At 41.0% G+C, this 21,644-nt stretch overlaps 1 protein-coding gene across 3 annotated transcripts in view; it reads left to right on the forward strand.

Annotated features, from left to right (window-relative positions):
• Positions 1–21,644, forward strand: part of MCUB (mitochondrial calcium uniporter dominant negative subunit beta) — a 60,089-nt gene that overhangs the window by 22,202 nt on the left and 16,243 nt on the right. Inside the window, exons 1-3 of one of the 3 annotated variants that reach the window (XM_032224016.1) lie at positions 20,022–20,100; positions 20,195–20,309; positions 21,363–21,533. In XM_032224016.1, the coding sequence (XP_032079907.1) occupies positions 21,452–21,533 (82 nt within the window). In that variant the 5' untranslated portion in view covers positions 20,022–20,100; positions 20,195–20,309; positions 21,363–21,451. Of the gene's footprint in view, positions 1–20,021; positions 20,161–20,194; positions 20,310–21,362; positions 21,534–21,644 lie in introns of those variants that run through there. The other 2 variants (XM_032224014.1, XM_032224015.1) reach the window with 2 other exon arrangements.

A 21,644-nucleotide genomic window follows, 5' to 3' on the forward strand; every position in this document is an offset into this window, starting at 1 on the left:
CTCATTTGAGTAAAGGATGCATACAAAAAGGTGTGTTAGAAGGACAACTCTGTATAAAATATACATATAGTCACAACCATAATTGAGTTCCAAATTTATGTTGCTAAGCAACATCGTTATTGAGTGAATTTTGTCCAATATATCTTTCATGCCACAGTTGGTAAGTGAATCACTGCAGTTGTGAATCTGGCTTCCTCATTGACTTCACTGGTCAAAAGGTCTCAAAAGGATCGTATGACCCATGCAACCATTAAAAAATACTGATAGTTGATTGGTGGAATTATACATAATTGGAAAGAGTGATATACAAATATAAATGGTTGGTAAATCTCTTATATTGAGATCTGGGATTATATAAAGGTATACTGCTATTAAATAAACAATCAAGAATGTAAAGGAATTAGGTTTATTGGGAAAAAATAATATTAATTGTAATTGAATATACATTGTACAATGAAAGTGAGGTATTTAGTTATACTAGATGAAAAATCTGTGATTGTAAATATAATTGAATATGGATGCAAAAACACTTTTAACCAAACGACATGCTGTATGTAATGGATGTGATTTTTTTAAATAATTCTTTTTATTTTTAAAAATAAAAAAATGGATTTAAAAAAAATATGAGTCAGTTGCCAAACATCTGAATTTTGATCACATGACTATGGGGATGCTGCAATGGTTGTAAGTGTGAAAATGGTAATAAGTCACTGTTTTCAGTGCCATTGTAACTTCAAATAGTCACTAAATGAATTGTTGTAAATTGAGGATTACCCGTATAAAGCAACATACCAAATTCTTCTAAATGTGTTTTAAAAATACCCTTATAGGAGAAATTTGCATCAAAATCCATATGAATTTCCATAAGGATTTTTTTAAAGTTCAAACAGTAAGAATTTTTGTAACTAAGATCAGAAGAAAACCATCAAATTTACTTCATATTGCTTACTTTTACTTATTTGATGGAGAACTGTTCGGCTTTACATTTTTGGCTCTTTGAGGCGGACTGCATAATCCACACATTCTCAGATGGCAGCCAACCTTCCTTCAAATTCCTGCTGCAGAATCATAGTGAAGGTCTTTGCTCTTCCCTTCCCTTCTCTTCCCCTCCCCTCATTTGTGCTCAATGTAGAATAGGAAAACTTTTATTTAAAAGGCCCTATTAGAAACACTAAAAATTAAGTGTAGTACAATTAATATTATACTGAGAAGGTGATGTACTGAAATGCTAGTACAGACTGGAACTGGAAATGGTTAGGTTAGGTTAGGTTTAATTTATTTGTATGCCGCCCTTTTCCCTGAAGGGACTCAGGGCGGCTCACAACTCAAAAAGGGAGGGGAAATACAAACAGAGTTACAAAAACATAGAAACCATACATAGTTAAAAGCACAACAATCATACCATTCGAAGTGGGGCAGCAAGTCTTTAGCCCCAGGCCTGTCGGAACAGCCAGGTTTTAAGGACTATGCGGAAGGCCTGGAGGGTGGTGAGGGTACGAATCTCCACGGGGAGTTCGTTCCAGAGGGTCGGAGCAGCCACAGAGAAGGCTCTCCTCCGGGTAGTCGCCAGTCGACACTGGCCGGCTGATGGAATTCGGAGGAGGCCTAGTCTGTGTGATCTAAATGCCACAGTTTTGGATTACCTTGGGTCAATCATTATATCCCAGATGATGTAGTCAACTCATTTCATATTTGAAGTAGGTGTTTGGTATTTGAAATGGTTGTTTTGAATTTGAGATGTTTGCGAACCCTTCCTTGTGTCTGTTAGAAGGTGGTATCAAGCTGTGTAATCTTCTACGACCATCTCTTAATGACTCCAGATTATGTCTAGTGTTGTTGATGATGAACAGCTATTTCAGAGGAAGCTATTGTGAGCTATAAAGAAAGAGAGCTTTCTGTGAGGGATGTGTTGTACCTTTTTGATAAAGATTTATTTGTGTATTTAATTTGTAAAGACAGTTTTTCAGGATTTCTTCAGAATTTCAGGTGACTAAGCATTCATTACAGTATTTGGCCTGCTTACATACCAGTAGCTTGATCCAATGTCAAGCTACTGGACATTAGTAGCTTGGTTCACAAATTGTGCTAAAACAAAGCCTCTTTTGACAATTATGTAGTGAATAAATCGCATGAAATTATAAACCTTAGTTTGCAAATCACACTAGCTGAGTTCATAAAATCAAGCAAAACCACATTATTTAATGTGATGTATGGGCGTGGTTGATTCATTTCTTCACTTTCTTGGATAGTATTAGCAATATGTGTTGGTTCCTGTCTTTTTTATTTGCCCTCCATTAGTGAAAAATGTCACCTCCAAAAAGTATTTGCCTGTCACAGACATAATTGATTGGTTGACATCCTTGTGATTATGGGAGGGATGTGTAGATTCACAGAACCAACAGTCAACCTTCAGTAGATAACCATACCTCTAATCTTTTTGGTGGAAAAAGTGTGAGATAGCTGAAATAAGCAGATGTACGTTATTGATTGGTATGCGAAATTCACTGGCAGGCAAAATCTTTCTGATGTGCAAAAAAGAAACAATACCCTCCCCCTGTAAGGAATAGGATAGGATAGGAATAGGATTCAATATGACACAGAATGGATGACAAAAGATATGACCTAGATGAAAACTGGATATACATGGATGTTGTTTAGCAATAAGTGGAAACCAATGCAGGTTGCTTCTCTTAAAAGTATTTCTGAAATGCTGAGCTATTTTATATTAATACATGGCTCCTCAACTTCATTTAATTAATGCTCTTTTCATTTAAAGACAATTGAGAGAATTGGTAGAAATGAGTAGAGAGCAGTTTTCAGACTGCCTTCCTTTTGTATCTTCAAAATAGTCAAATGCTATCTCTTCCAACATTAACTGTAATGGCATTAGCTTCCTTCCCCTCCAGATTAGAAGATTGCACTGGAGAGCTACTTTGAAGAAATATGAATAAACAAGAATCATTTGTGATTTATTTTATTTTTTTTGTTAAAGAAGTAGAAAACTCTATTAGCAATAGCCAATGAGATTTCAAAGTAACAGAGACCTGGAAAATTAGATTATTTTCATGCCTGCCAGTAGCTAATACAAACCATTTATTCCTGAAAGCACTTTATATGACACACACATATTTTCAATAGTGGAAAGATCATTAAATATATGGCTGCAGACTAATAATTTCAATTATGTTTTAGTACTTTTAATTACAATGGTTATTTTTCCTGGCCTATTCTTCACTTTTTGGAATATGGCACTAGTACACCAGTTAAAGATTGAGTGCAGCATTTCGTCACCAAAATTGTGCACCCCAATTTAGTAACTTAGCAAATTCAGATCTTGTTCTTCATCTGTTGAGAATCTAAAGTGGATTTACCGTGGCACGACAAAACCGCGGTCCACTAAAGCGCGCCCGATTAAAGCGCGTACCTGACGTCATCAGCAGCGCGACAAATACGACCGCGGAGAAAAAAGGGCGCTTTAAAAAGCGCTTTTAAAGCAAGCCGATTCACGTAAAGGTAAGGGTTAGGTTAAGGGTTAGGTTTAGGGTTACGTTAAGCATTAGGGTTAGGTTAAGGGTTAACATTAGGTTTAGCGTTAGGTTAAGGGTTAGGTTTAGGGTTAGGTTAAGGGTTAGGGTTAGGGTTAGGGTTAGGTTTGGGGGGGTTAGGGTTAGGTTAAGGGTTAGGGTTAGGGTTAGGTTTGGGGGGGGTTAGGGTAAGGTTTTCGCATTAATTTTAACTTTACCGCTCACAGCGTGATGTTTTTGTCGCACTGTGATGACGTCAGGTACGCGCTTTCGTCGAACGCGCTTTAGTCTACCACGGTTTTGTGGTGGAACCGGATTTACAGTTATAGCTGTTGAGCTGTATTCAGAAGAGAGGATCACACAGAACTTTATTTGATAAATATGAGCACTGTCTAAAGGTAAAGGTTCCCCTCGCACATATATGCTAGTCGTTCCCGACTCTAGGAGGCGGTGCTCATCTCTGTTTCAAAGACAGTGCTGTCCAAAGGTGTCTCCGTGGTCATGTGGTCGGCATGACTAAACGCCAAAGGCACACAACGCTGTGACCTTCCCACCAAAGATGGTCCCTATTTTTCTCCTTGCATTTTTACATGCTTTCGAACTGCTAGGTTGGCAGAATCTGGGACAAGTAACGGGAGCTCACTCCTTTCCATGGCACTAGGAATTTGAACCGCCGAACTGCCGACCTTCCTGATCGACAAGCTCAGCGTCTTAGCCACTGAGCCACCACGTCCCTGTTTGAGCACTGTCTACTGCTGTATAAATATACCAATCACAACCATTTATTTGTTTTCTGGCATAACTATCCCAAAGATGCTTTTTCAAAAGGCAACTGCACTTTCTTTCTCTCGGAAGGCGTTTCACTTCTCAAGAAGCATCTTCGGTTCTGACTAAGGGGGAGAATGGAAAGATTTCTTCGTTCCATTCTCCACTATTCAGTCGGAACAAAAGAAGCTTCTTGGATGAGAAGAGAAATCTTGTCAAGGAAAAACAAAGTTCAGGTTTGTTTGTTTGTTTTTTGAAAAAGCACCTTTGGGACAACCATAACCTTGGATGACTGAGAATCTCCATAGACATTCTGATATAACTCTACAGCAAATCATGAACAGCCCCAGCCCAGCTCTGTATAAATGTGTTAATGTCTTTTTTACTTGAAGTACAGCAAAGAATCTCACAGCATTTTAAGCTTAATAAATATCTACCTATGGCATAAAATCCTGTTTTCATCATATCCTTAGTTTTCAGCAATCATGATGAAAGAGGAATCCAGGAACCACAAAAAAGTGGGCTTAGGCGCTGCTAGACACCCATTCCTTTTTATATGATGAATAAGGTTGGTAAATTATTCAATATGTCATAATATTATACAAAAGACTAAGAAAGCTATTTCTGTGGAGGTAGTAATTTAAGTGGACATGTATACATATTATAGCATGATGTACAGCTTTCAAATTATATTTACTATAAATAAATTAGGGAAATCATATTGAAATTGTGTATTTCAACCATGAACTGTTGAAAACCTCTTTACAGAATTAGATATTTAGTTTATTTATTGTGTTGTGAAATGTGATATTTCTTTCTTCATACACAGGCTAGTTTTAGTATTCTTTTATTTATTGCCTGCTAATTTATGTTTGCTGTGGTGCATGCATTCAGCAATGTTCTCTCATTCATTTTGAACAAAACAGAAAAGTCATTTTTCATCTGCTAGTATGTGTCACCCTGGGAATCTGAATATGGCTTGTGGAAGCAGAAATCCTCAAGTGATTTTTAGCTGTTTGTTATTATTATTATCTATGACACCACTTGGATCTCATTTAAGTTTCAACATAGGAGTTCTTGTCCCAGCTTCAGGCGCTATAAAGAATAAATTTACACCTTCTTCCTGATTACTACTAGCAATGAAAGACTGTGTCATGTTTTTCTTTAGCTTTCTCTTCTTTAGGTTCTTCTTTTACTATCCTTCATAGAATTCATCCCCCATGCCCTAATCATCCTTATTGCTCTTCTTTACACTCTTCCCATTTTCTCAGCACCTTGTTTTGTAGAACAAAACCAGATATGATATCCCTTGACCAGCACTTAGAGAGACAATAACTTTCCATGATGTTAACATTATACTTCCATTGGTGCAGCCGAAGATAGAACTGGGCTGAAGACAGAACCCTTAATTATCCCACTGTACACCTTCCTTCATGTAGACATAGTTCCATTAAGCACCATATATTGAATGAATTCATTGTTTGGTGGATTATCCACAGCATTACATTTTAGGATTGATGAGTGAGGTCAGTCTCTTTTTCACATCATGCATCTTTGCACCTGGGAAAGAACACACGTTCCTCGGTATCATGTCTTGTTTGCAGATTGCCAATTCCATTCCCTTCAGCAGTGACTCACTCATCTCCACTATATGCCTGTAGTTCTTTTGGACAGCTATCGAATACTTCCCCTCAGTCGAAGCCTGAGCATCTTTCTTTCCCTTCTCTTACAAAGATTTCTTAAATGAATGCTCTTTCCTAATGTTTTGTCTCTTTTGAAATTGTCTGAACCTTTTGCTGATCACAACAATGCCTCCAGCATTGTATATCTATTAATTTTGTAGCTATTAGCGCATCCACTGCTGAAAGAAGAAATGCCTTAAACCTGTCAAGCTTCTTTTTGTTTTCTATTTGGCTTGTCTTTTTGCATTTGTGGTTCAATTACATTCAGCTGCCTTAGAAATGTATATAGATCACTTTAGGTTCTTTGCCATTTTAAATAAGAAAGAGAAGAGAGAAACATCGTCCTTACTGTCTTGCAAGTAAATAAGCTGTTTTTACCTGTGGCTGCCTATCCAGGGCTCTTAATCTTTTTCAGCAGATACTACCAAATTACGATGCCTTATTCTGCTTATTTCTAAATAATGGCAAAAATGTTTTTCAGTCTGTGCTGTAGTGGCCATTCCACATCTCCAGAATATGAAAAACTGTATAATGTGCTATGCATTTTTGTAAAAAGTATGTGCAGTTTGATACGTTTCATCTTCAGCATATTCTGGATTTAAGTGATATGTATATCAGTATATATAATAGTGCTCTATATTTATATTCTAGAGTGAACCTTTTCGGCCCTGAGTGCCAAAACGGGTATGCGTGTGCATGCGCACCGGAAACCGAAAGAGCAGCCACCCATTGCACATGAGCATGCCTGGAAGATGATCTTCCGGTTTCCACCATGTGCATGTGGACTGGCGCCCTGGTCTTCCGGTTTCTGGTGTGCATGCACACAGAAAGAACAGCTGTTATTATCTTTGACACCCACTTGGAAAATTCATCCACCTTTTTGCGTCTTTTGCCAAATTTTGCTGCTTATTCCATACATATTTATTCAAAGCATTCAGGGACTGGCAATTGCTATATATAGGAAAGTGGCTAGTGATAAAATACAGATATCTTTTGATAGGATCTTTTTGTATAGTGCAGCCCATGGAATCTGTCCACAGCATGGTCCTTTACAGCTGAGTCCTTCAGTGCGGATAAATGCTATTAGAAATCTAAGAGAGTATGTAATGACATCAGGATTTAATTTTGTTATTAGATTCCTTGCCAGTTTCATTTAACTAGAAGCTAAAGATTGATATTTTTTGATATTTTTTTCTTAAGAGGATGATGACAGGCACCTGTTTACAGCAGTTAGTCTTAAAAATTGAGTCAGATGATAAATGAAAATTGACGAAACCATTTTTCAGTGCTGTTGATAGTTTGAGTTATTAAGATAACTTTTTTATGTATGTACATTGACAGTACTGACTTTTGAAAGTCTATTGCATTGCTTTTTTAAATTGCTAGCCCTTTTTTTGGATGCTATGTAATTACATGTGAAATCAAATCACTTAGAAACCTTTTACTTAATAATGAAACATGGTTAACATTATAGCTAGGTTAAATGGGATGATGATTGAATTGGACTGCTCTTTTTAATTTGTTCATAAGTGAAATGAAATAAGAGGGTGAGCAGCGGTGGTACAATCATGTCTACTTAAGAGTATGTAATTATTTATGAAAATTAAAGCAGAAATGTTAATGAAGTTTTCCAAAAGAATCTCTCTAAACTGGATACATGGGACTTTCTTAGCTTAAAAAATAGCAAATGTAGAAGAGCTGCTGCTTAGAAAAATGCAGGCACCTGTGCTGTAATCTTCTCCTTGCATGTGAGCCTGTTCCCCTGAGTCAGCACAACAGAGTTGCTAATGAATCTGCAACCTTGAAACAGATGTGAGAGGAGACAGGGAGAGATGTGTGTTTTGGAAGCGTTGCAGCTAGCAGCTGAATAAAATAAGGTGGTGTTCTTTCAAAGAGAGTGGATGGTCCACAGGTAAAAGACATTTAGAAGCACAGCAAAGCATAGTGTGAAAAGGTGCAAATACTCTACATGCTGGCCATTCACAGAAGGAGAAAGAAGAAATCTCAAGAGAGCAGAATGGGAAAACTCACCACCGTCAGATCGCCACCACCAATTTGATACAGGATTGCTGCAAGACAACTCAACACAACCAGCTCATTCTTTTTTCTTTTATGTTTAAATGTTTTATTCATTTTCATTTTCAATTTTGTACATTCACTTATATACTGAATATTTGCAATAATAATAATATAATAATAAAAAAAGAAAAACCCCAACCTAAACACAACTCATCATAAACCCAACCTATCACTTTCATACACCCCTTCTTCTCCCCCTCCAACTTTCCTTTCTCCCTCCAACGATCACCCCTCTTACTTCCCTTTCCCCTCCTATCTTCCTTCCTCACCTTCCTCACCCTCCTTCCCCTCTCATCCTCCTTACATTCCCCTCTTCCTCCCTCCTTACTTCTCCCTCTTCCTTTCCTCTACTTCTCACTTTGGTGCATTTCTCTATTCCTAAAAAAAAATAAAAAGAAAAAAAAAGAGAAAAATAAAAAGAAAAGATAAGGATCAACAGTATACAAGTGTATTCTTCTTATTCTATATATTGAAACTATATCTCCACCCACCCACCCACCCCCAATGAACCCCCCCTCCCTAATCCCCTCCGACTTCCCAGGTCCCACACCCGGCATAGTTCAGTACCATTCACCTTCTAAAATATCTTATTAACAATAATAATGAAAATAAAATAAAAAGAACACTCCGAAAAAAAACAAAACGAAAAAATAAATAAAAATAAAAAAAATTAAAAATCTTTTGCATTATGCTCAGCCTCCCATCATTCTTAAAATTTAAACAGTAAATCATTCCATTTATATTTTGTCCTCGTCCCTTACTTCTTTGATATTTACCCCCTTCTTCCTGTAGACTCTCCAGATAGCCTTTCTTAACCTTATATTCAAATATTAGTTTATACAAAAATCAATTTATCTTCAAATACAGAGCAGTCTAATCATACTTTCGCTACTCATCTTCCTACCCTTCGTTTCTCATCTCCATTCCTCCCAGGCCCAAATTCCATAAGATTAGGATCTCGCTCTTCACTTTAAAATCCTGAGCTTTTTATGTTATACTTCAAGCATGTAAATCCGTAAAATATGTGCCCAAAATCCATACCACTTCATTCAATCCCAAGATCCCTTCATCGATATCCCGCTCCACCTTCCCTTCTGCCCCACTCCTCCCGACTCCATTCATCCCAAACCGCATTTCAGATAAATCTTAGTCCCCGCTTTCCTCACAGAAAACAATTCATGCGCAGTTTGGTTTGAAATTCAAATAAGTCTTATAAAAGTCCCGTATAATATCTGTCCAAAATAAGCAATGCTTCTTTCCATTCCCCATCGGTACACAGCTTTGCCATTTCATACCAGACAGAAATCCTAAAATTTTAATCAGTCCAAGAGCTTAGAAAGTATTTTAAAGACATCGCTGGATCTATATTCTTTACTCTTCTGCCCTTCCGGAAAGAGAAGGCAACCCTCTGCCTTATGACCACGTGTCCCGCTGCTTTGAAAATATGACTAAATCCTCAGTTTCCGCTCTTCTGCCTCTCCAGTAGGGGGGGAACAACTCCCTCCTTCTTGTAACCAAGTGAATTGCTGCTTGTCTTTCCTTCACCTTGTCCTTCCGCATTTCCGAGTGAGTCAAGAAGCCCCGCCTTCAGAGTTTTATAATAAAAGTCCCGAGCTTCCGAAACAGAATTAATACGAAATCTTTGATTTTCGAGTGTAACTGTGATTCCAACTGGAGCTTCCCATTTATACTGTATTTGACGATTTCTAAGTTCTTGGGTTAAAAAAGTATAGCCTCTCCTTGCTTGCAGCATCTGGAGCGGGATTTCTTTAAAGACAAACAAATCATGGCCATCGATTCGGAGCCTGTTGTTGTGAAACTTTTGGATGATCGCATTTCTGGATTCTCTTGTGAAAAAGTATATAATTATGTCTCTTGGAAGCTGTCGTTGTTCTGCTACACACGAATTCTGGCGATAGATTTTTCGAATATTCCAATCAAAATTGAATCCCGGACCTCCCACCGCTTGGCTGAAAGCTTCTACAAACGTCTGTTTCAAGTTCTCTCCTTTCTTTTCGGGCAGTCCTCTGACTCTTATTGCAGACGCCTTTCTGTTATAATTTATCATTATAAGTTGTGTTTGAGTATCTCTAATGTCTTGTTGTAATGCTTGGATGTTGGAAGTCAAATTAGAATTAGCCTCCTCCAAAGTTTCCAGTTTAGTCTCCATTTCTTCGATATAATCTGTCAAAGTAGATATAACTTCAAACATATCCACCTTTATTTGGGCAATTTTAGTCTGTATTTTGTCGCATAAATCCAGCACAAATTCTTTGATTTCTTGTTTAAAGTCATTGAGTATTTGAAAAAAAAGCTCCTGTGTCAAGGAATCTCCAATAGGGGGTGTAGGAGGCAAAGGCAGCGATTTACTAACAAGTTCTTTAAGCACATGCGGGGGGGATTTTTTTGCCTGCTTAGACCTGGGAGGCATTATAGATAAAAGCTGAGAATAAACAGATAAACAGTGTCTTCACTTGGTCAGTTCTCAATAAATTATTTGTAGATTTTGCTTGTTAATGAGTAGCAGTCTCCGGGGAGATAAAGCTGGTTAATTACGTCATCAATCACCAACACAGTAAAAACGCCATTTTGTAACCGGTTGAACAAAGAAGTTTCAAAGGAAAAACAAGGCTGGTGTTTAGATAGTTATAAAAAAAAAACATCACAGGAGTAAGACCCGCTCGTGTTAGCCTTAAGTTGCTTTAAGCAATTTATCATTGTCCTGAGGGGGGGGGATCGCCTGTCTAGGGCTGCAAAAAGGCAGCTGCGAGGAACTGGCTGGAGATAAGAGCTCAGTTACGCTGGATCTCTTCTCCGTTCGCAGCCCAAAAAAAAAGAAAAAGGGCTGTGAACTACGAATAAATCCTAGCACCTGAGCTTCTGCCTGCCCCTTTCTGCCAGAAAGGGGTGATATCTATTGATCTTAATTAGATATACAGACCAGAACTCTGAGAGGGGCTCCGTTGAGCTCCTTCGGCGACAGGCTCCGCCCCCAGGAAGTCACAACCAGCTCATTCTGAGGGCAGCTCACCATGGGCGGCCAGAGAGAGAGCTGGGTAGGTGGGCAAGAGCACAAGTAGGCAGAACTCAGTGGGTGCGGTGAGCAAGTGAGTAGAGTTGTGGCGTATTTGAGTGAGGGGTCAGTGCATGGTGCTGCTGCACTAAACTCTAGGACTGGGGACAGTGGACATGGCAATGGTCACAGGCAGGTGGAGGGAAGAGCTGAGAGAGGGAGTGGGCACAACATGTGGGCTGCAACTGGTGAGTGAGCAGATGGCAGAGTATGTGGGTGGGGTGCAGCAGGTGAGCGAGTGGACAGAGTGCATGGGGTGCAACAAATGAGGAGAGGACAGAGTATGCAGGGTGCAGCGAGCAAGTGGATGGGCAAAACGCACCAAGTCTCTTCCGCCTGGAGTCTGATGAGTGAAGGCGCACTTTACCCATCAACTTGCTCACTCACCACCCCAGGTATTCTGCCTAACTGCTTGCTCGCTCACCCAGCTCTCCCTCCAACCACACTTGACCACTCCCTACCACTTTAAAATTAAAATTTCGACTAGCTCAGGTTTACATATGTTATTTTTTTTTTTTATGGTTAGACGCCTCAGCAGTTGGAAGCGATCTAAGTTCTTGTGCTCTCTTTAATTTTGTAAGCCTCCCAGAGTCGCTGTATATGAATTGAGCAGCCTTTTTTTTCTTTTTTTTTAAAAAACAACCCTGTAATTCATTGCATCGGGGTGGAGTCGGGGTGATTGAACAGAGCTTGAGTATTATTGATTGGATGTCCTTCCTGATGCCTACAGGGAGTTTGCAGCGAACAATTATGCCCAGAAAAAGAAATATCTGCCACCACCTAAGATTGAATTTGCAGCCTGATTGTGAGGCAAGAGCTCCATCTCTAGGCCACTGCTAGTAAATAAAAATATGTTTAATTAATAATAATTCTCTGAGGGAGCCTGATATTTAGTGCAAAGATGTTCATCACCCGTGATTACAATATTCATGCAATATAATTACATCCTTTCCCCCCCCCTGAGAGACAATTCCAATTTTTATGTTCAAAATCAAATTTGGATATAAGTGTATCCCAGTGAATCAGTAAAGTAGGGGGCAATGAACCACCAAAAGGTAGTTCAAGTCAAGAGTTCTGTTATAATTAAATCATATTATCCAAAGATTTGTAGGAACCTTTACCCCGGCATTGTGCTTGCCTTTTTATTCTGCTGATAAATTTATTGTTGATATAATCTTGTATTTGTGCTGTTCCTGCAAGATCAAGTAGCTGGTTTTTACAAGGTATTGAATTTGCAATACTGAAGGTAAATCAGTGGCTGTAAAAGATTAATTAAATAGTAATGCTCTGGTTGAATTAATTTCCTAAGTCATAAAAGGCTTGTGCTAATAATCTCAACACGATATGTAGAATGCTAGTTATTGGTTGCAGAGCATGGACCAAATGAAATATAGTGGGGTTAAATCAATAAGCAGACTTTAGATGTTTGGTGTAGAATTAAGGTTGAATGAGAGAGAGAGTTGCTTACCTAGCAAACTTACCATACTTTTTTTTGCAAAATGTTTAGTTAATTAGAGGTTTTTCGCCAACAGTCGCTCTTTGTGATTAGAAGTAAAACACTTCCTGTGCAGCATAGACAACTACAATGAAATTGGAGGTCCAATTCACTCCAAGCATATAACCCAGCCAATTTTGTTTAAATCTCCATCCTCAACTCTATAGGGGATTGGCAGACCTTGGGTCTGGGATTATGATCTGCTATAATTAAAAGAGAATTGAGAGACTTAATTTGTAGGTAAGAATAGTAGCTGTTAAAAACAAAGGATTTTCAAGAGGTACAAAGGAGTGGAAATCTCACTGCTGCAAAAGATGGGGTACCTCTGAGATTGCTTTGAAGATTAGCTGTGATTAGGAGAGACTGATTACCTGGTAAATTTAACTTTTTTTGTAATCCATAAACAGATCTTCCCATTTTTTTCCCCATCTCTGTCCAGTTCTTCCCTTCTCCTAGGCGCTGCTTGGAGTGTCCAAGCATGGGTTAACCTCAACTTGCTGCCCAAGGACTGAGTTCAAAGTTTGTCTAACCACGCCTCCTGCTCCCTTTAGAAGCCCAGTTTAAAAAACTCTGTTGCCCTAAAAGGACGCAGTTGGGGAGCTCCAGTTCTTAGACAGCAAGTTGGACTCTCCAGACTAGCATAGTGTAGCCTCTATTATTTTTCTATTGGTAGTGTAGATTAGGAAGCCTTAGTCTTTGTTGTTTTTGTTCCTGCAAGTGCAACTTCGTTCCCTCAGCTTCCTGATGGGCGGAACAGGCGGCTTGGAGCGCAGCTGTCTTCTGCGACCACCGCAGTCAAGGTACTACCGGGAGGCTCATCAGCGGCCCCTGGTGAGCTCTGGGGGCAGATAGGAAGATAAGGAACCCCAAAAGACTGTCAGAGGACTGTTTCTAGCCCCGGAGGCTCTACTGAGCTCTCCAGATTGCCGACATATCCCTGGTGCTGCTCCAAAGCTCGTGGCGGCCATTTTAAAATGAAAAAAAGTGGCACGCTTCATTTCTCAGCCGTTAGAAGAGCCGCGGCCTGGTTCCACAGCAGATCACTGCTGAGAGGGGTTTTAACATTGGGAGCTCATTCTGGGTCTGCAGGCAGGTCCCCCCTCTGCAGGAAGACTGTTTTCAACTGGCTGCAGGAAGTTTGGCCACTGACCAGGCCATTCCCTGGTTTAAAATAGCGCGGATCTGCAGGCGCTCTGGGAGTCACCAGTTTGGTGCCAAATATTGTCAGAGCTGTTTGTTCCCTGGCTGGCCCCAGTTCCTCAGGACATTGACTGATTTAGGGGGCGCATCTATCATCTTCTCTCACCTTCAAGGTTTCAGTCTTCAACCAGACTGTGTTAAGGCTGGGAGTGGACCATGGCCAGCAATAGTGTGGCTGAAGTCAGGGATCAAACAGGGCCTATCTCCAAGAAGCGCAGCAAGCCCAACCTTGCTGCTAAGGGGGACAGCGCAGGGTGCCCTGCATAGGGGAAACATTCCAAAGCCAAGAAGGTCTCCAAGATCGCAGAAAGGATGGCTCAGAGGAGGCAAAAAGTCCTGGAGAGGCAGTTTCAAAGGGCAGTAAATGCCCAGGGATAAACTGTTCAAGACAGAGAGCCACCACCAGCTCAGATTCCTGCAGACTTTCCCATAGTGTATAACCAACGGGAGGCATCACCATCCCTGTGGTGATTTGGCTTCTCACCCAGTCCTTCCAGGGCATCTCCCAGGTCTCCTGATTCATCTCTGGAAGAGGTGGATATGGAGGAGGCCTGTTCTCTAATGGAGGAGAAACTTCCCCCTCCTGGACCTATCCCCAGGAACACACCTGAGCTATCCCAAGCCATGCAGGAGGTGGTCGCACGTGCGATATCTCAGGGGATTGCAGATGGCATCCAACAGGGGATCCCTCTTCAAGGAACCAGAACACCTGATCATAACAACAGACACCAGTTTATACAGCTGGGGCACCCACCTACAGATGCACATGATGCAGGGCAGATGGTCGCAGGCGGAGCTCGCCCACAACATAAACTGGCTGGAGCTCAGAGCTGCCAGGCTAGCCCTGCACCACCTCCATCGGTTCATCGAGGGATCCCACATCCTCATACTGACGGATAACATCGCTACCAAGGCCTACGTCAATCACCAGGGTGGAACTCAATTGACGGCCCTGATGGCGGAGGCAGAAGCCATAGGGCGATGGGCAGAGTGTCACCTCGAGTCCCTGAGAGCGGACCACATCTTGGGGGAGGACAACATGACAGCGGACTGGGTAAGCAGAACGACCATCAGCAACTCGGAATGGTGACTTCATCCATCTTTGTTTTACCAACTGTTCACCAGTCCAGAAAACACACACCTCCTCCGGTTCTTCTCGAAGGGATGGACACTCTTTGATGCCGCAGGCCTCCTGGACTATTATAGGCCTTTCCGCCTCTCCCCTTGATACCTCAGGTGATCAGGAAGATCTTATTGGAGGGCATGGAGGTACTTCTAGTCGCCCCACACTGGCCAAGGAGGTCCTGGTTCACTGATCTTGTCAGTCTGTCAGTGAGCAAGCACTGGCTCATTCCTCAGAAGCAAATAGCAATAGCAGTTAGACATATACTGCTTCATAGGGCTTTCAGCCCTCTCTAAGCAGTTTACAGAGTCAGCATATCACCCCCACAGTCTGGGTCCTCATTTCACCCACCTCAGAAGGATGGAAGGCTGAGTCAACCTTGAGCCAGTGAGATTAGAATTGCTGAACTGCAGATAACAGTCAGCTGAAGTGGCCTGCAGTACTGCACCCTAACCACTGTGCCACCTCAGCTCTCCCTCAGCCAAGGGGCCATCCTACACCCGGATCCTCAATGGTTCCAATTGGTCGTTTGGCACTTGAGGGGAACCTCTTGAGACAGGAGAACTTCTCTGACAAGGTCATTCGTACCATCCACGTGTCCAGGCGACCTTCTACGATGCGGATCTATGACGCGACATGGACTATCTTTCCTCTTGGTGTCAGTCCCATCACATTGATGCCACAGCAGCGACAATACCACAAATCCTGGACTTCCTCCAGGTGGGGTTGGACAAGGGCCTTGCCCCCAACACACTTTGGAGGCAGACGGCGGACCTAGCCACTATTTTGTCCAGAGACGCTTCTCTACCGCTCAGCAGACACCAAAGGTCCGCAATTTCCTAAAGGGGGCAATCAACCTATGCTCCCCCCCCCCGGTGCACTATTATCCAACTTGGAACCTATTGGTTGTCCTGCAGGCCCTAACATCGACGCCTTTCGAACCAATTCATTCTATTAGTCTACGACATTTGTCATTCAGAACTGCTTTTCTCGTAGCCATCACATCAGCACGCAGAATTTCAGAGCTGGCAGCGCTCTCAGTTAGGGAGGACCTTTGTGTTATACATTCGGACAGAGTGATTCTGCGGCTGGACTCTGCTTTTCTACCGAAAATCAATAGCTTATTCCATAGAACACAGGAGGTCATCCTCCCCGACTTTTGCCTGCATCCCAGACATCCCAGGGAGCGTGTCTGGCACAAATTGGATGTGCGGCACGCTGTGCGGGTATACAAAAAGATGACAGCTTCTTTCTGCAAGTCGGAATCGTTCTTTATATCATTCCAGACCACCTCCATGGGCAGGAAGGTATCATCTTCCACATAGGATGTTGGCTGCGTGCTTGCATTGTTAGCTTACGAACATCAAACTAGACCTGTGCCTCCTCGTATAACAGCACACTCCATAAGGAGTGCCGCAACTACGTTTGCTTGGGCGACGCAAGCGCCTATTGAGATCTGTAGGGCTGCTACCTGGTCATCACCATCTCCGTATATTCGAAATTACAGACTGGACTCCTTTGCCTCTGCCAAAGCTTCATTTGGAAGGAGAGTTTTACAGTGGGTCCTCGCGGGTCCTACTAACCAGGACATTCCTTCTTCCCACCATGGGACTACATAGCTTGGGTATGTCCCATGCTTGGACACTCCAAGCAGCACGTAGGAGAATGACCTGGCTTACCTGAATGGTCGTTCTCTAGATGCTGCGGGAGTGTCCAACCCCGCCCCGGGGGTCGTCTGCGGATGCGTGACTTATCAGCTCCATGGCATAGATATTTCTCCGTACAGCATCCTTCTGGGTCTCGTACCTTCGTTTTTTAAACTGAGCCTCTAAAGGGAGCAGGAGGCGTGGCTATACAAACTTTGAACTCAGTTCTTGGGCAGCAAGCTGAGGTTAACCCATGCTTAGACACTCCTGCAGCACCTAGAGAACAACCATTCAGGTAAGCCAACGGTCATTCTCATCAACCTTTTCGCAATCTTGCACCTTCCTGCCTTTATATACAAAGAAAGAGGGATCTAGGACAATTTGCCACGTCCATCTTGCTGGGGCCAACTCACTACAGCTATCTCGCCGGGGCCATCTTCTGGCAGCCAACCTGCGATGGCCATTTCACCACAGTCATCTCGTTGTGTCACTACAGGACAACTTGCCACAGGCAATCCACATGTGATAACTCAACACAGTAAATCCACCATTGTTTCTTCTACATTATTACTATTTTTTGTCAGTGGAAACAAGGTTGAAAAAACAATGGTTGATAACATTTATTATGTTGAGTTATAGCATGTAGCATGTTGGCTGTGGAGAAATGGCCACAATTATTCCAACCTTCTACACAGCTGCAGATCTCCTGTATTCCAAACAGCATTTTCCATTAACTGTAGTTGAGGTGGTACTATCTACATTTATAAAATACAGTTTCTTCTTTGGATTCTATGTTGGCATTCGAAATAATCTTTTAACTGTGTTTCCCCGAAAATAAGATCATCTCGTATAATAAGCCCAATCGGGCTTTTGAGCCCATGCGCTAAAATAACCCCACTCCTGAAAATAAGCCCTCCCCTAAAATATTTAAACGCATGCGCAGCCGGTCCCCACCATTTCCTGGGGGGAGGGGGAAATAAGCACCATGCACCCCCCACATGCATCTGTCATCCATGCGGAATGGCCTCGTAGAGGCCATTCCCGTAAACCCTAGCTACTGCGCCTCTTACTGCACCTGCAAAAAGCAGCAGGCCCAGCGACGCTAGTCTGGCAAGAATGTGCCAGGAACTGAGACAAAACTTCCAGCCCTTTCTGGATCAACTGATCCACAGACCGCAGGCCACAATTAAGGGGCCTCCTGTATACCAAACTCCGAAAATAAGGCCAAGCACTTATTTCGGGGGTCAAAAGGAAATAAGACCTTGGAAATGCTATGCTTTTTCTTTGAGACTGCAGATTATAAATCAGATTCAAATGATGAATTGTGGTGTGTATGTTTATGCACAATTCACAAGCAATAAATAAACTTAACCATTGTAGGCGCTATATTTCTTGTTACTTGTGTAAAACAAATGGGGATTACATAAAGCAAATAAATTTATTACTACATTCCTTAATTAGAAAAATGGGTTATTGCTTGAAAAGATGCTAAAACCTGAGCATAAAATGAAAAAAACCTATATTAGAATTTGACACAAAGATACTATAAACCTAGGAAACCTATTAACTCAAAAAGCAGACACTATGAGTTTCCACTAAAAACATTGTAGGAGAAAAGGCTTGTTAATCTATGGTGGGAAAAAAAATCAGGAGTCTGGTAGTATCTTTTCTGATTTAAATTTTTTTATTAAAAGCCATAAGTGAGTGTCAAGATGAAATGAATTGCAATCCTTGAGAATGTATACTTCATAAAAAATAGTTGTTAAAAGTACTGCCAGGTTCCTGGTTTATTTCTATTAAGAATATCAGTCAGGAAAAGGTGCTTAGTTTATATTGCTGTGGAGAGTTTAGCTGTTAAAAAAAAACAACCTCAGTAATAATTTTCAATTTCAAGTTATGTCCTTTCATTATGCAGTCTCCTGTTGTTGTTGTTGTCCTTCTCCTCAGACATTTACAATAGATCCTTCAGGGCCTTTTTGTTTTATAGATAGAAGAGGTCATCTAACAGAGGCACTCTATTAATTCTTTCACTGAGCAGAGAGAGGAGCTAGATGACCTTCAAGATTCTTTCCAACTTATGATGCTGTGAATATGCATTCAATGAGAAGAAAAATTGCTTAGGAGCATTCAAGTCATTTGACTTCTTACAGCCAAATGGGTTCCTTCCAAAACAATTTTCTGTAAAAAAAAATATTACTGTAATTATCTGTGAATATGGAGCTTCTGTTGTAGTACAGTTGTTTTCCAGAAGCTTATTTCAGATTTTTACCGGATTAATTTGAATATTCCAAGCATGCAGCAATCTTTCCTATCTTAGTATTCAACAGGTGTTGGGCTACAATGCTCATTGGCCCAGAAATCCAATACAGTTATAAGAACCCAACTTGAAAAGTAATTTTTTCATAGGAGGTCTTGATATAAATATTTTTGTGATGCCTAAAATTTGCTATACAGGTTGTCCTAGACTTCAGACAGTAATTGAGTCTGGAATTATGGTCATAAATTGTGGCAGTCATTAAACAGATCACCACATGACCACGCCTGATTTTACCTTTTATTTGGTGGTTGTAGTTTACACTATACAGTGTGGTGGTTAAAACAAACCTGTTTTCTTCAATGGAGCTTTTTTCCAGAAACTGGAAGGAAATGTCAGAACCAGCAAAAAAAAATGCTGAAAATTGCAATCAAATGACCATGGCCATAAATATGAGTCAGTTGTCAAGTACCCAGTTACATGACTGCAGGAGGTACAGTCTTTGGAACTTTAGAACTGGGTTGTAAGTAGCTCTGGGCAGGTCTGCTATAATTTTTAACTGTTGTTAAGTGAAGATTACTTGTATCTAATGTGACAGTTTAGAATAATGGAGAAAAATCTGTTCCGACCTAAAGCACATTTTGTCATTGCTTTCATCATCACAAATTATACGGCTGCCTTTGTTTATGACCTTAAATTGCACTTTATTGCTAAATAAGATCTGAAAAAATTGCCTGTATTAATTTAATGTCAGATTTTGCACATCACTTCCTAGAATGCTTTATTTTATATTACTTTTCAGGAATCTGTGTAATTTAATGGGTTATGGTGGCACCAGAGGTTTGGCTTTCACGAGATTTGTAGTATGGCTGATTACAACAACAACACAATAACCATTTTTTAATGCACGGGTATCAAACTTGCAGAGTCAGGTTGCCATCACGTGACGTATCATGACATTTTTCCCTTCATGCAACTGGGGTGGGCGTGGCCTTTTTGTAACGCATCCGACTCGCAGGCTGCCAGTTTGACACTCCTGCTAATGAAACCCAGCTATAAAATGGGAATCCTCCATAGATATCTGGTCTTCTGAACCATACAGGTGATTCCATGGGAGAAAACCAAATAATTGGGAAGGTAGTCGGTTGAACACTGTGATAACTGAATCAATCTTCTTTGCCAGATGCTGTGGGTGAGACGAACTGGAAATTTGAGGCACCACAGAAGAGCCCTCTATAGCACTCTAGTGCCACCTGATGGTATGGTTTCTAACTAATTGCTATCTTCATATCAAATATTCCAATAGTACCAATTTCAAGGTGCGTATCCCCACATATTCCTATTTTATTTTAGGCAGTTTGAATCCTGCAGAGTTTATGTTGGCTCTGAAATATTCACTGCTTTCTGGAATAACATTCTTGTGCCCCCCTCATCTTTCATGAGAGGCTTATATCTTTTTATACCACAGGTATGAATATCTCTTGATTAAAATGAACAGTTTATGGTGCTGTAATTGGAGGTGTGGAAGCTTGCAGGGAAAAAATTAATATTACCTTGAGACTAATAGCTTAATGTCTGGCAGGTTCTGCCTCCACTAAATCATAGGTCTGTTTAGAGTCCATTGTACCAGTGGTGGGTTCTGGGCGGTACGCAGCTGGGCCACTGTACTGGAATGGTGCTTTGGAGGACCCACCCACCTGCCCTCATTCCTTACCTCTATTTTAGCTAACCGGGCCATTTGTGCATGCACGCGCAGATTATGGCACCTGCGCGACCTCCACTGAACAGTTGGAGCGTCGCAGGGTAGTGGGTTCGCATGTGTTCGGCAGAGCATGTGGCGGTGGTGGATGCCCGGCCCCATCACAGCATACCGGTTGCAACAGGATCCGGAACCCACCACTGCATTGTACCCTAGCATGAAGGCCTAACTCAAACATAAATTCTAGCTAGGGTAAAATTCAATTTCCTCTCCATCCAAAGACATCTCTTTCCTGCAAGCACTATGGTGTATAGCTTGAATATTCATGTTCCATATCCTTGGAAATTAGATCTATTTACATCTATATGCTTCCAGAATGATACCATTACTTGCACCCACGTCATTAGCCAAAAGAAAGTCAAGCTAAAAATTAGATTTGTTTAGTACTTGGATGGAAGACTACCAGACAGTATGATAGACCAGGAAGTTGAAAAATTATTGTGGAAGAAAGTACTAGCAAAATATTTCCATATTGTTGCCAAGAAAACTACGTGAATCATCATAGAGTCAGCAGGAGCTGAGCTCAGTTTGAGTCTTTAAATTATTGAATGTTACTCTTCACTGAAGAGCTCATAGATAATTTATCAATGGCACAAAGAAATATATGCTGAATTTCATAATTTTCCCAAAATATACCTCAACTCTTGACTAGCTTTTTTTAAAAAAACACCTGATTATACAGGAGTGTTTATATGTATGCAAGTGTACACCCCACACATATACATATGCCTAAATTTTTTCCTTTCTTTTTTATTTTTGCAGAAGTAAGTGTTCATTATAAATATGGTCTGCCTGTGATAACCCTTACATTGCCATCAAGAAAAGAACGTTGCCAGTTTACTATCAAACCAATGCTAACAACTGTGGGCACCTTCTTAAAGGACATAAAGAGAGAAGATAATGCAATTGAAAAGGTAGAAGTCTTCACAACAGGTACTAATGCTGATATCACTTTGAAAATCAAGGTGGTTCTGACTTTTCCCAGGTATTGCAAAATCTAGGAGACTTTATAAATGTTTGAAATCTGCCAAGGTTACATCCTGG

The sequence above is a fragment of the Thamnophis elegans genome, chromosome 9 (assembly GCF_009769535.1).
Source record: "Thamnophis elegans isolate rThaEle1 chromosome 9, rThaEle1.pri, whole genome shotgun sequence".
Classification (NCBI taxonomy): domain Eukaryota; kingdom Metazoa; phylum Chordata; class Lepidosauria; order Squamata; family Colubridae; genus Thamnophis; species Thamnophis elegans.